Source organism: Bipolaris maydis, assembly GCF_028858645.1.
Source record: "Bipolaris maydis strain C4 unplaced genomic scaffold PSV08scaffold_12, whole genome shotgun sequence".
NCBI classification, from domain to species: domain Eukaryota; kingdom Fungi; phylum Ascomycota; class Dothideomycetes; order Pleosporales; family Pleosporaceae; genus Bipolaris; species Bipolaris maydis.
The window spans coordinates 238,176-251,320 of record NW_027093868.1 but is presented as its reverse complement, the minus strand read 5'-3'; the positions used below and the strand labels follow the sequence as shown (position 1 = coordinate 251,320).

Genomic DNA, 13,145 nt, shown 5'->3' with positions numbered 1-13,145 from the left:
ACTTTTGTGGTTTTTGCATGTTCTCAACTGGCGTTTATGGGAGGAGATGAAAAGATGGAAATGCCTAGATTCATGTTTACATATACCCCTAGACACGGTCGTCTTGTTTTTTCTTGTATTTTTCTTAGATTCCAATGTATAATCTGATTGTAATTCAAAGTTGGAGCGGACAAAGGTAGTAAATATGACAAGCACGTTGTTCTGGTCTGCTCTAAAATTCAGCAAGGATGTACATAGCAGAATTGGCCCGGCTTATCAGCGAGTCCATTGAGTAAACGTATATCTGTATATTTGCGCGGGTAAATAGTGACAAGGACGCGTAAGCGCCAGATTAGATGTATTTGCTCGTCCGTATGTCACAATTGATTCATGATAGATTTATCAACATTGTCTGATTTTTGTCCGAGAAGATACAGGATTGAAGAATTGGCGACCCGGCTTCTTGGCTTTTACGGCGGCCGGTCACCTATAATGGAACACACTGGGATCACAATTAGGTGCATTTTTAAGACTTTCTAAGAGCACACAGCGCTTTGGCAGAAAGCTATAAAGACTTGTAGAAAGTTTTGTAGTAAGAGAGGGTGGGAATAGCTACCGAAGAGTATAACATAGGCAGGACGTTTTAAAGATAGAAAACTGACAAATCTAGCATTTGTTCCTTCGCAAGAGTCCCCTGCAAGCTCCGTCATATGGGAAACCCGGCGGTAAGAACCAAAATGTGATACGGATTTTTGCGCGATTACATGGCCATTGGCCCGAAAATTAAGGTATGATACACAAAAAGCTAGCCTAGAGTCTGTAGCGTGTCACGTCTCAAATTGAAACTATATCCTGCAAGTGACCTTATCTCTTTCTGGACAAACGATACAGCACATTCCTATTCTCAAGCTGCAAGAAACTACCTAGCAAGAGCGAATATGTGACACTCTTGTGGACCAAGTGAGGAAATTTGAAGGTGCTATCTTGCATCATTCAGGTCCTTTGTGATATCATTATGATTAGATTGGACTTACAAAAAGAATCTGTTCGTTCCGTTGGACGGTGTTGGAACGTCGGAAATCAGCAATCCCTGGAATGATGTTTACATTCCAACACTCGCTCCTCGTTGCTCAAATGTCAGAGGGAAATTAAGTAGCGGGTCCATTTTCTGTTCATGTAAGGGGAGGTAGTATGGACTAAGACCGATCATAAATGCGCGTCTTATCAGTGGATGGTGAGGCAAAATTCAGTTCAGTATCGTTGATTGTATGGTCTCGTTCTAATATAATTGGTTCACAACCCACAGAATCAGACTATGCACATATGTTTATGAAAGCCCTATACCTCTTCCACATCTACTAAGGCCTAGTTCAAGCCCGGCCGAAATAGTTAGGAGCAGGGTCGAAGATTAGTTCGAGGCCATGGTTGGCGCAAGGCTGGCCGTATGAATACTTGAAGAAGGATTCTGAAAATGTTAGCTATTTCATATCAAGCGAGAGCTGTCTTGCACTTAAGTCGTCCGTTAGTGAAGCCTTACATACCGATGGTAGCTGACCTGCCCTGATCTCGTGTACCAAAGTAATTCAAATGTACACGACCAGGATGATCCTCGAAAAGTTTCACAGAGAAGCTGTATATAGCATCGCTTGTGGAATCGCAACAGTAAGTCACTCTCCAATCGAATGTCACAGTGCGGTGGCCTGCATCTCCGCAAATGCTGTAGTCCATGTAGTGTTGCCTGCCCCGAGTAATGAAGAGATCAATCCAGAAGGCCATAAGGACTGCCTCTCTCACAAAATTAGGGATGTTATAGTTGAAGTAGTCTGCTACACCATGGCCTCCGAGCGTGATGAGACCGTTGCTACTGGGGTTGACCCCTGCACTACACGTCTCATAGATGCAGATCTGGAATGGCAGATTAACAGTGAAATAACTGTCGTCGATGTCTTGAGCAGAGCTGCTGAAAGACCCAGCAATTATCTGAGGTGGTGAACCATTTTGGCAGGTAGTGGGATATATTGGGCACAGTTGTTGTAGGTTATCTCGGTAGCTTGTGCCCGCGCTATAACAGTTGGTGTGACTATGCTGATTATGCGAGAGCAAGCGCTAGAAATCTCTCGGGACTGGCGCCCAGCAAAGATCGGGGGTGTTGCTACTGCACGCTTGACAAGACCAGCAGTAGATGCCGGGGTAGTAGGGCTGGGTGTGCTGGTGGGGGTAACGGCAGTGGAAAAACCTAGAGGGGATACCGGAGTTGTGGGTTCAGAATCTGATCCTATAAGCTGAGCAATGGCTGCAGAAGAAGCTGAGGCGTATACGCCAGGTGCATCCAATTGCTCAGCTGGAATGGTTATCATAGCAGGCGTGCTTCCAGTGACCGTAGCATTATCTACCTTCTCAGGGTAGACGGTGACAACAGCCTCGAGATAGCACCAGATTCCCCATCACGCTTGAGAGGGGCGGTGGGAGCCCCACAGGCATCAATGGTGGTGGTGCTAGTGTAGCTTGTAATAGTGCTTGTTGCAGACACAACGTATGAGTTGAAGGATGTGCAAAAAGCGCCAGCATCGGCATCATCTCGAAGCCTGTCAATATCGGTTGGACAGACCGGGGTAGTGACATCAGTGGTATTGTAAAAAAACACGCTGGAGGAGGTTGTGTAGTGGTCGTCGCCACGCCATTGGCCATCGTTCATTGCGTAGACTGAGGGATCCCAGGACTCGGTGTACATAGCGCAGACCAGACCTTGAGAATAGAAGTTTCCGTTCAGGATATAGGTGTTGTAGAACTTGCAAAGCCTAGGAAGCTTGGAGGGGTCATCTCCGGGGTGGTCGATGTTGTACTGCGAGGTAGCCTCGCAGACGGCCTCACAACGCTGGGGATCGAAGGGAGCATTGTCGTTGAGCAACCTCATGTCCATGTAAGAGTCGTTGTTGTTACAGTTAAGGGGGGCATCGATTGCCTTGTTTGAGAGCGGGTTGAGCGATGAAGTCAACACATATCCGTTAGACGCGTTAGTCTGGTTGTCAGAGGCAGACTCCTGATTCTGAGGATTGAAGAAACTTACGCGATTACCACATGATATTGCTCACGCCTTTTGGCCCTCGTTGCGAGCATTCTCAGTGGTGACAGGGCTTCCCCAGAGAACAAAAAAGGGATTGGCAGCACCCTCTGGGTTGGGGCAAGTAGGACCAGGAACCTTGCTTGGACTGTGTTCAAAGTATGTGTTGAAGCCTTGGCAGCCAATAGTGCGAGAGCATCTATCAGCACATTCCTAGACGTTGTAGCTAGACATGACTGTGTATCTGTTGAAATTCAGCTAGGGACGCTACGCAAGACGGGTAAAAATGACCCCATGTATCCGTTGGCCTGAGCACATGATTTCAGGTTCTGATACGTCCGAATATATCCATCAGGTGTACGAGCATTCAAGGCTTAACTGGCCAGATTCTCATCCATAACGAAGCTCTCTGCCGGGTTGAGAACTGCATTGTAAGTATTTGCATTGTTGTTCAGGTCCTGGCATGGCTTCCAACGCTTTTGAATGTCGAAGTAGCGTGCTTGGAGAGCGTTCGCTCCTGGATCTGGAATCGGCGACTGCAAGGCTTCAACAACATCTGAATCGATTGCAGCGCCCTGATTATATGAGACAATTTGTGCCCTCTGATCAGGAATAATGGTGTAGGTTGGGTCGGGAACGGACTCAACATAATCGAGGTCAATCAACCGAGAAGAGGCAAGACTGATCAGCCCACCCAGGGTAGTCGTGGTAAGACCGCACAACTTGAGTTGGCCGGGACTGTTGTAACTGGATCAGACAAAAGAAGTTGCCGCCGTGATGATAGAGTAGGAGGATATCGAGACTCTTCTTATAGCCTCTTGTTGTGCCACTCGGATCGAGCTAGAGGTCTTTGGGCTTCGTGTTCAGCTGAATACGATGCCTGTCTAGATGCTCATCTGATGATTTCTTTAACAGCCATGGTAGCAGCCACGCCATTTCGAGAGCGTGACCACCAAAGATTGGTGGCGGTTCAGTGTTGTGGAGCTGGCGTTCTGCTTAGTTGTGATGCTCGCTAAGCTGTTCTTTGTGCACCCGAGTAAGCTCATCAAGGCTGTAAAGCATCCTAGGATGAAGCCCAGTCGTGGTAGAGTCAGTCAGCCGCATTTTGGTAGCGAGTTGGCTTCTAAGCTACGCAGTTGGCTTCAAGAAGTAGATTGGGGGCAATACACCCGTGGTGTACGAAATACAGCACATGATTGACAGATTGCTTCGGTAATGACTAAGAAATCGACTTTACGTTCCTTGTCTTGTCCCAAGAATGCTTCTGAGCTGCTTGACCAACATTCGATTTGCTGGATTGAACAAGTTCTGGCAGTGACATGCGGTAAGCGAGTAGGCTTTGACACCACTTTTGGAATAGAATTTGGCTCTGCTTGGTTGCTTGGCTGCTTGGCAAATGAAGAGTACCCCTGCGCTGGTAATGTGCCATATTTGTCAGTGTGCCCAGAGGCATGACCGGTCAGCTAGTGACCGTCAGGCATGCTGCCCCGCGAGCTTTGGCTACAGGAAGGTACAACTCTTCCCTCAGAAACGGCTGGTATACTAGTACTTTTTCATCCGCATTAGCTCTCCCGTAACCAGACTGGTGCGGTGAAGAACCCCAGTTGCACGGACAACCTACCCAGTCGCTTTTCCCCGTTTTCTCGGCTGCGAGAAAGAATGGAGCTTCTGGGTCAAGCCTGTCGCCCGGCCCACGACTGACTCACTTTTGCGACCGCCCCGTAGAAGACTACATTAAAAGCTTAAGGTCACAAGATGCTGTGTGGTTGCGATGGCAGCGGTGTAGCTATATTGAAGAAGCTAAAGGTTGCAAACAGCTGTGACGCCGAAACCAGCAATGCTTGGGCAAAACACTGACAGAGACTTCTAGAACCTCGCCATCCTTTGGCAAGGAAGGGTAAAACTCAGGTATCCTCCAATGAAATTGTTCAGTGGAATCACACAATGGTCTTAGGAATTCGCAGCGCAACATTTCGATAGAGTTGGAATTGTATGGCCACTTATAGACTGCGCATGTGAGAGTACGCTTGTGTCTTGAATGGCTGTGATGCTTTACAAGCTATAAGCTGAATACAATGGGAATGATGCTTGCTACCAACGACTGTGATTGGATGATCCTGTTCGGCAGCTTCTGGCTGTGTGGTTGGCGTCAGCTCGGATGACCTTTTTTTAGGGCGTTGGGGGGACTGTCGCGTCGAAGAGGGCGTCGAAGCGAAGTTGGCCAATCGCTGGAAATGGATCGACGAAAATGATGTGTATTTGACAGGGACATGCATTTCTGCTCCATATCTACTTGCCAATGCTGATCATAACTGATAAAGGGCGATGTCGACTAGATTAGCACGAAAGTCCTTCGAAGACGGCCATCTTCCATGCCAAGGTAAGCAGATGCTTGTCAGAGGACAGATGAGAAAATCCCTGGCAGTTTCTTGGTGAAAGTGGATGCGGGATCTTCTGCGATAGACTGATATGTTCAAGGTATACTTTTATGGTAAAGTATCTGGAGAGATACATAGCTATCCTTGCATGGAGAACATGGTAAAAAGTGATGACAACCTATGCTCAAAAGGAATCGAAGTTGTCGGAGCCAATTGGCAGCGTAAGGTGGTGGGCGCTTGTCGCACATGTGCGTTGCTGAACACGTACATGAAACACACTCGACGGAATCTCAAAAGATACGAGGATTTCTTTTGGAGGATCGTGACAACGAGATGGATGGGCTCTGGTGTGGCCAGTGAGCATGACGCAGATGATGTGGCGCACGGGCACACACGGGAAGGGCTTAGCGTTCGTTGATCTGGGGTGGCCCGTAGTAGCAGCAGAGTCGCTGGTCGAGTTGCCTCAAGGCCTCGGATCATCATCAACAACCCCTGCGCCGATCGTACTGCTTCGGGTTCACCTCTTCTGCGGAATCGAAACATTGGGTCCGCCAGGCTTTGCAATCGATTTTTTTCGATTTCGCATCGGCAATTCACAGGGCTGCAACCAGGACGACCAAGTCCAGGAGCAGCTTGTCCATGTCGAGCAGCACAAGAACCGTACGCGTATGTCTCTTCCCAAACGCAATGCGTGCTCTTGGTAGGAATGGTTCCGACCGGTGGTTTAAGGTTCCGCCAGTTGCGCTACGTTTCGAGTGTCGGTGCAAAGTTTCGCTTGTCCTATGAAACAATTGCACGTTTGGAAAGGGTGCACGGAGTTGATCTTGTCACCAAAAAGCACCAATTCTGGCGCCGCGTGGTCTGAAGTGATTTTGGAATCGTCGTGCAACATGGGCCAAGTATGCTATGTTTGGTTACAAAAAGACGTGTTAAGCACTTGGTGGGCCAACCACGAGTTTGTGGGTGGGTGCAACGCCGAAACGAGCACCCATGGAAGCACGTCTCTTGTTGCTTGGCCTTATGCTCTTATACATGGGAACTGTATTATCCAGTCATGGTCTGGTAACTGGACACCTTCTGTTTCCCCGCCTCTCAAACTGTCACCTTTTTGACTGCTTCTATGGAATGTCATGGCTGCCGTTGGCGGACACAATGATATGTTACTGGTGCTGGCACACCGTCACCATCTGGGCATGACAACGAATACGGCTGCCCGGATCAAACGCCATCAAAGGACCACCACCAACAAGATGGAGAGCAAACTACAGCGGAACGTACAATCCACACCATCGCCTCGCCTCACGGACCCGTCACCGGTGATGGAAGGGGGACAAAAACGATCATTGAATCCGCGACTGTCCTCGGCTGGCCAAGTAGATACCGCCTCGACTAGCGATAGTGGCACTCCACAGGCAGCTGAATTGGTAGATGCACCAGCTCTCCCAGGAGTCAACCAAGCCGATCCTGGTACTATAAGTAGACCTATGCCAGGCAAGAATCAACCACCACCATCGATAGGCGATGCGGCAGCAGCTCAACTTCTTGGAGACATGCCGGTTTCGGTATTGTGTACGACGCTTACAACATACACGACCTTGACAAAGACACGGACGGATCCAGCATTGACTACATCAGAATCTGGTATGGGTACTGGGTTTTCGTGGCCCACGCCTGCCATTACCAGCATTTTGTCTGCGGCATCTTCAGCTACCGGCTTCCCTCCACTGCCATCGTTTAGCACATTTATCCTCTTTTCGCAGTCAGAAGACTTTCGGGGGCAGGTGACGGCATCTCCAAAAAGTATCAACACACCACTAGCCATAACCGCGTCTTCGGCACTGACTGCGGTCTCGGTACCGACGCTCCAGCCTACATCTTCGGTTGTCGCCAGCTCTGCTACGGGTGGGTCGGGCAGGGGACTAACGCCGTTGTCAAGATCTTTGTTTGTTCTTTTTGGTGTTCTAGGTAAGCGGCTTTTAGCGCAAAGTTTGTTGTCACTAGATGAATGGCGGCTGACGTGCAACGACAGGGGCCATTACGATGCTCATTGCACTGGCGATATTCTTCATGGCGAGGAGGAACAAGAGGCGGCAAGAACTTGCAGAGCGATATATTGAAGAAAACGCCTCGTTTGAGGAGAAGAAGGGTGGTACGCTCGGGTACGGAAACAGGACGCACATCTCGGCAGAACGAGCAGACAACGGTCTGACGGCGCTAACGGACAGTGAGAGAAACATTGTGCGTCGCGCGGCCACCCAAGATGGACAGCCAGAGGTAAGTCTGTTGAGTGTGGTGTGTTTGCATGTCTTGTCGAAAAAAGTAGACTAACAACATCTTCTTTTTCTCTTTAGGTTCATATCACAGCGCCTGGAGCGCGCCTACACGATGCGATCAATTCGTTTATTGCCAAATCTCGACGATTAACGTACAAAATATCTCCTTAGAAGATGGGCGACTCGGGAAGAAAGTCATGATAATCATAGTAAGCATTCATTACAAAAAGGACGATGAACAACAATGTATAATCCGAAATACACTGTAAATAACGTTAATGCAACTTGTACATACTACAAAGATACATGCATGCATGCATGCATGCATGGCATGATCAACGTGGATATAAGCAGTGGCATGAACATGTGTGGTGCAGCCCTCGAAACTACCACTTCGAGTAATTCATGTCAGGGTGAGGGAAGGAAATTCCGTTGAAAGCAGCACTAGTTGCCACTAAGCCAAGTTGTACTTTGGGTAAGACCGACTTGGAATAGGTTCAACGACTAACGCGGCAATGTTTGTGCTAACAGAGGCTGAATGGTGGGTGCAGGGGCTAGGAGGGTGTCGGGATGTTTCTGGTTGCCGGGTGGTGTGGGGCGAGGACTGGGGGCGTCGCGGTTAAGTATGGGGAGTAAGCGGCTTGGCACGTGGAGTTAATACTTAGTGTGGTGCGATGGGGGTGGGATTTGTGGATAGGCTGTGATGGAGAGGGACTTGTACGATTGAGGCTACAGGCGCAATGTGCGCTGGCGACATGGTGCCTGAGCCATGATTTTCCCTTGTTCCAAGCAAACAGATGTATGTAATCGGCTCGGACAATATGTCGAATGCTGCATGGCCAGGTTTTGTTGAAGTGGAACATGGTGTGGTATGTGCTTCCCTGCTTACTTCCAAGAGTACGTAATTTCGGGGGCAAGCTCGTCTTCATCAGCTTACCATGCTAGTGCTATATACGTGCAGATGTACAATTTCTTCACCCGCCTCGACATCGCCCGGCAGTAAAAAGTCGAGTTTAGCAGTCTCGATGAAACCAGCGTCAGCCATGAGATGGAAGAAGACTTGCTCACTCGAATGGCGCACCTTCATTGCAATGGCTACCACAATGGCTGGGTTGGACATGGCTAGGCGGGAGAGGGTGCTGACAAGCGCCGGGCTGTGGTGTCAAGATGGTCAGGTGGATGACTTGGAGGGGTGAGCAAGAGGTCGTACCTGCTATCTGGATTATATGTACAATCGGCCGCGACGACGAGATTGACGGAGGTCGAGGTTGATTGTAATTCACTAGGCAGTTGGGCATCCCAGTCGAGCTCGAGGAAGCTGAGCTTGGTGCCGGGTGCTGTGGACGCTTGGTCAATGTTGCGCTGGACAATCTCCCTGGCTTCTGGGAGGTCGGTCAAGAGGACGTCAGCGTTGGATATTGTCTGGGCAAGAGCGATGCCAACAATGCCACAGCCGGTTCCCAGTTCGAGGATAGTCAAGGGAGAAGCTTTTGTGGAGTGTAATAGAGTCTTTGCCAATATCGACTTTGTGTCTGCCAAGTCTGGTATATGGCAGGCCAGGGTTATGCCCGCGTCCCTACAAAGGCAACCTCAGTGGGCAGTAGTTGACAAGAGGTGTTGGAGAAGGCAGGTTTACCACAGATGCCTCGCAATGCTTTCTCCGGTCTCCTCCCAGATGGCCATGGCGGAGTGGGGTGACAGGCTGAAGCGGCGCTGGACCAACTTGGGGGCATCGTCGTCCAAGGTAAAGGGCGCACTCCAGGCGGATACAAGACCTCGCGCATCCTGACCCGCGAGAGCAGAATACTCGTCGGGCGCGTTTCCGGGGCCTAGGCCGACCCGGAGGCGCAACAGCGACGACGGCAGTGCGTGGGACTTGGGCAATGGGAGCGTTATGGGCAGGGAGCGCATGCCACTCGCCCAGCGCACAGAGGTCCAGACGAGGACATGCTCTGCGTCGTGGGTGCACAGCAGGAGCTCGACGGCGAGATGGACATGGTAGGGAAGAAACGAGTCGCCCAGGTCTGAGGCGAGGGTGACGAGACAGGCGACGGTGGCCGAGGTGGTGGTCTTGTCGCGCAGGATGCGGGGGGGTTTGAGGAAGCGGAGGTAGCGCATGGCGGGTGCGTGTGCGTGTGCATGGGCTGGGCACTGAGGGAAAGGCTGGGCTGGCACCAAGACCAAGGCGGACGCAGGCGGACTAGCACACACTGGCTGCAGTCTGGAGTAGGCAGACTGGCCGACGCCTCTCGCCGCGGCGCATTCGTGTCGGCGACACCCAACGTCGCGTCCATTGCAGTGCATATCCCGACGCAGCGCAGCCGGCCAGGAGCGAAGAAGAAGAAGACGAAGAAGACGAAGACGAAGAAGACGAGGACAAGCCCGCATCGCCATCGACGTCGCCATGTACCGCCGCAGCGACCCGCGCTGGAATCGGACGCTGCAGCAGATCACGGAGAATCTCGAGCACGCAAACGACACGGCGCAGGAGAACATCTACGGCTTCACGCAGCGCTACATCGACCCGTGCTTTGCGTCCGTCACCCGCTGCGTCAGCGCATGCACCGCGCCCTGCTTCCCCTCTGGCCATGACCGGCGCCGCCACCGGGCGCGGTCGCGCGGGCGGGCCGAGTCGAGCTTCGACTTCTACGACGACTGGGACCACGACGACGAGACGGACGGCCTGCTGGGCTGGGGCAGCGACAGCCTCGACCGCTTCCTGGGCTCGTCGGCGGGCTATGGAGCAACCACGCAGCCGGCCATGGGCTACGGCCAGCGCAGCCGCGATGTGCGCTACAACACGCCGCGCCGCAACAGCAAGACCAAGCCCAGGACGGGGCCCCTCGCCCGCGACACCTCCCACGACCCCACCCTCATCCCCAGCTCCTCGTACTTTGGCTTCCTCGGCCGCCTCCCCTTCAACATTGGCGCCCGCGGCCTGCGCTACAAGCCCTCGGCCGCCGACCTCATCGACCACCCGGGCGCAGCACGCAGGAGCCTCGACGAGGACCAGCCCTTGGTCGACGACAGCGACCACGACGACCACGGCCATGCCGCCGCCCGCACAAAGTCGGAGCACAAGGGCCACCGCAGGCAGCGGAGCGACACGCATGCCTCGGGCCACACGACCGACTCGCTCAGCTCCAGAGGCGACATCTTCCCCAGCGAAGACGAGCTCGAAGACGCCGTGCCCCTCGACGACGAGTTCACCATTGCCCTCGAGCGCCGCACCACCGGCCAATGGACTCAAGACAGCGCCAGCAGCAACCGCCCCTCTGTCTCGCGCCTCTCGACGCGCACAACCCACCGCCCCTCGCCCGCCGACACCACCGACTGCATCCCCACTCTCGCCCATCTCGACGAGCAAGAAGAGCGTCTGCGCCAGCAGCAAGACGACGACGTCGACCGCAAGCGCCACAATGCCCACCACCTCGCCGTCAAGCGCGGCCTAGCCTCAGACCCTGCCTCGCCCTTGTCCCCCACCCCGACCGCCTCAACCAGCCGTGACCACCTTTCGTTTGCCAGTACTGTAGACGCCCAATCAATACCCGACACTGGTCTGGGTCCTCTGGAGGAAAACAGGGGGCAGCAACATGATGGACAAGACCAGTTCGTACCTGCCAGACTGCCGCACTTTGGGTCGGGGTAGGCTGGCTGCATGTGCTCTTTCTCTATTCCCTTGCCTGTAATATTATCTTCTCTCTCCTGCCTTCTTCCCGGCACCAGATAACGAAACGACACGTACGCAGACATGATAGCCATGGACACAAATATCATCATCATTACCATTATCATGCCCATTGCCTGTACATGCTGCTCTTGGTTCAAATTGCATTTCTGTCAACCTGGTCGCACTACAGCCCCATGTTGCCAAATGTGATCGGCTTCTTGGTCAGGCCCTGATAAATCTCATCTAGCACGCCCCTCTTCCTCTTCTTGTCCACCTCGCGCTCCTCTCGTTCCGCCGCCTCTTCGTCGTCCGCCTCGGCATCTTGCTCGGTTCGCGGCTTCCACGCACTAATGCTACCGTCCCCATGGCCAGAGTACATTTCCACATCGTGCGCCCGCCAAGCCAAACTCGTGATTCTATCCTTGGCTGGCTGTTGCCAATTGCCTGCTGCTATCCCTCCATATGAGTGCTGTTGCGAGCGGCGTAGGCGGCGTATCAGCTTGCCTTCCCACAGCTCGTACACCAGCACTTCAGAGCCGTTGGGATAGAAGACAACTTCACCACCTGGTTGTACGCTCTCAACTGGGGCAAGCACAGGCAGCCGTGGCAACAGCCCTGTGTTTTTAACCATGGGGCCAAAGTTTGCTAGTGTGTTGGCCCCTGTGGCCATGTCCCAGACGCGGATGCGCGCATCATGGCCACATGTCACGAGATGCCTCCCATCTTCTGTCCATATCAGCCCATTTACGGGTCCTCGGTGTGCTTGCTTCATTGTTGCGTTGCAAGAAAAGGACATAGACTGGCTGCCACGTCGTCCAACCGAGTCTTCGAGATCCAACATGGCCAGTTGGCCCACGCTGCGACGCACATCCCAGAATCGGACCGTACCGTCGGTGGCCCCGCTGGCGACAATGTGTTCGCGAACCGGACTCCACGCCGTAGATAGCACTGCCCCAGAGTGACCTGCCAGAGTGTGTGTCGTCGCCCCAGACCGCAAATCTACAAGACGCACGTTGGGATTCTGCGTGGCGCAGGCAACAAGGAGATGCGATGCCACAGGTGACAGTGAGATATTGTATACGACAGAGCCCAAGTCAAAGGATGCAGATGTGGTGAGCGTTTCGCTCGAGTAAAGCTTGACAGTGTGGTCATAAGACGACGTGAGGAACGCTAGCGAGTCGAACGGGTAGAATTGTATCTGTGTAATGCCGAGCTTGTGCTCTTCGCTCGTCTTACTTGCGCCAGTCAGAGGTATGTACGTCTCGCCCGCCTCGGTCGCACCCGGCTGCGCCTCAAGATCCCACAGTGCGATGGAACTGTCGGCGCCTGCAGACAACAGGTACCTCCCCTCGAACTTGTCAACTGTCAGCGCACTTACACCGGATGCGTGGGCTGGTATGCGCTCGTGTGGAGCATCGGAAGTGGGCAAATGCTGGCTAAAGTTTATGCTGGGCGATGGCTGCAGCGCGTAGACGAGGCGGGAGGTGCAGGCGCGCTTGAGGACATGGTTGGGAATGAAGCCGTACGCGCGGTCGAGCACGTGTTGGTTGTGCATATGCGACTCATGCTTTTGTGTACGTGGCGATGTGCGAGCGATGAATCAATGGGTACAAACTACAGCAAGGTGGATGAGAGTAGGGAAGACGCCGAGGGACGGGTCGAGGCTGATGCTTCGTATCTATAGTAGTATGTGCCTATGACGTTGCTGCCTGCTCCTGCGCAGACTGGGGCGGCCAAGCTGCTGCAGGGATCCCGTGTTCGCCTCACGAACGGCTACTCGCGCA

General features: G+C 52.8%; 5 protein-coding genes across 5 annotated transcripts; 2 read left to right on the top strand and 3 right to left on the bottom strand.

Moving 5' to 3' along the window:
* Positions 1 to 1,349: 1,349 nt before the first annotated feature.
* On the bottom strand, positions 1,350 to 2,899 carry PSV08DRAFT_250085 (uncharacterized protein; the record flags this gene model as incomplete). Its single annotated transcript, XM_066092396.1, has 4 exons — positions 1,350 to 1,444; positions 1,521 to 1,884; positions 1,974 to 2,320; positions 2,413 to 2,899. The coding sequence occupies 4 exons, from the start codon at positions 2,897 to 2,899 to the stop codon at positions 1,350 to 1,352; spliced, it is 1,293 nt and encodes a 430-aa protein (XP_065948562.1).
* Positions 2,900 to 6,548: 3,649 nt separating this feature from the next.
* On the top strand, positions 6,549 to 7,862 carry PSV08DRAFT_228412 (uncharacterized protein; the record flags this gene model as incomplete). Its single annotated transcript, XM_014217673.1, has 3 exons — positions 6,549 to 7,383; positions 7,448 to 7,692; positions 7,770 to 7,862. The coding sequence occupies 3 exons, from the start codon at positions 6,549 to 6,551 to the stop codon at positions 7,860 to 7,862; spliced, it is 1,173 nt and encodes a 390-aa protein (XP_014073148.1).
* Positions 7,863 to 8,541: 679 nt separating this feature from the next.
* On the bottom strand, positions 8,542 to 9,836 carry PSV08DRAFT_321645 (putative methyltransferase-domain-containing protein). The gene is made up of 3 exons (XM_014217677.1): positions 9,328 to 9,836; positions 8,902 to 9,267; positions 8,542 to 8,845 (listed from the first exon to the last, which is right to left on the bottom strand). Exons 1-3 carry the CDS (start codon positions 9,807 to 9,809, stop codon positions 8,620 to 8,622), a joined length of 1,074 nt encoding a protein of 357 aa, XP_014073152.1. The 5' UTR covers positions 9,810 to 9,836; the 3' UTR covers positions 8,542 to 8,619.
* A 187-nt stretch (positions 9,837 to 10,023) lies between these two features.
* PSV08DRAFT_379175 (uncharacterized protein) lies at positions 10,024 to 11,340 on the top strand (the record flags this gene model as incomplete). The annotated part of the gene is made up of 1 exon (XM_014217676.2): positions 10,024 to 11,340. The coding sequence occupies exon 1, from the start codon at positions 10,096 to 10,098 to the stop codon at positions 11,338 to 11,340; it is 1,245 nt and encodes a 414-aa protein (XP_014073151.1). The 5' UTR covers positions 10,024 to 10,095.
* On the bottom strand, positions 11,200 to 13,002 carry PSV08DRAFT_10423 (WD40-repeat-containing domain protein). Its single transcript, XM_014217672.2, has one exon. It carries the CDS (start codon positions 12,914 to 12,916, stop codon positions 11,546 to 11,548), a length of 1,371 nt encoding a protein of 456 aa, XP_014073147.1. The 5' UTR covers positions 12,917 to 13,002; the 3' UTR covers positions 11,200 to 11,545.
* Between the last annotated feature and the right edge of the window lie 143 nt (positions 13,003 to 13,145).

Bases quoted from the DNA above. Each gene is read 5' to 3' on its own strand.
- PSV08DRAFT_321645 (XM_014217677.1), bottom strand. From the start codon at position 9,809: ATGCGCTACCTCCGCTTCCTCAAACCCCCCCGCATCCTGCGCGACAAG. The intron at 9,268-9,327 runs GTAAACCTGCCT...TTGCCTTTGTAG, and splicing joins AGCATTGCGAGGCATCTGTG to GGACGCGGGCATAACCCTGG. The intron at 8,846-8,901 runs GTACGACCTCTT...TTGACACCACAG, and splicing joins ACATATAATCCAGATAGCAG to CCCGGCGCTTGTCAGCACCC.
- PSV08DRAFT_10423 (XM_014217672.2), bottom strand. From the start codon at position 12,916: ATGCACAACCAACACGTGCTCGACCGCGCGTACGGCTTCATTCCCAAC.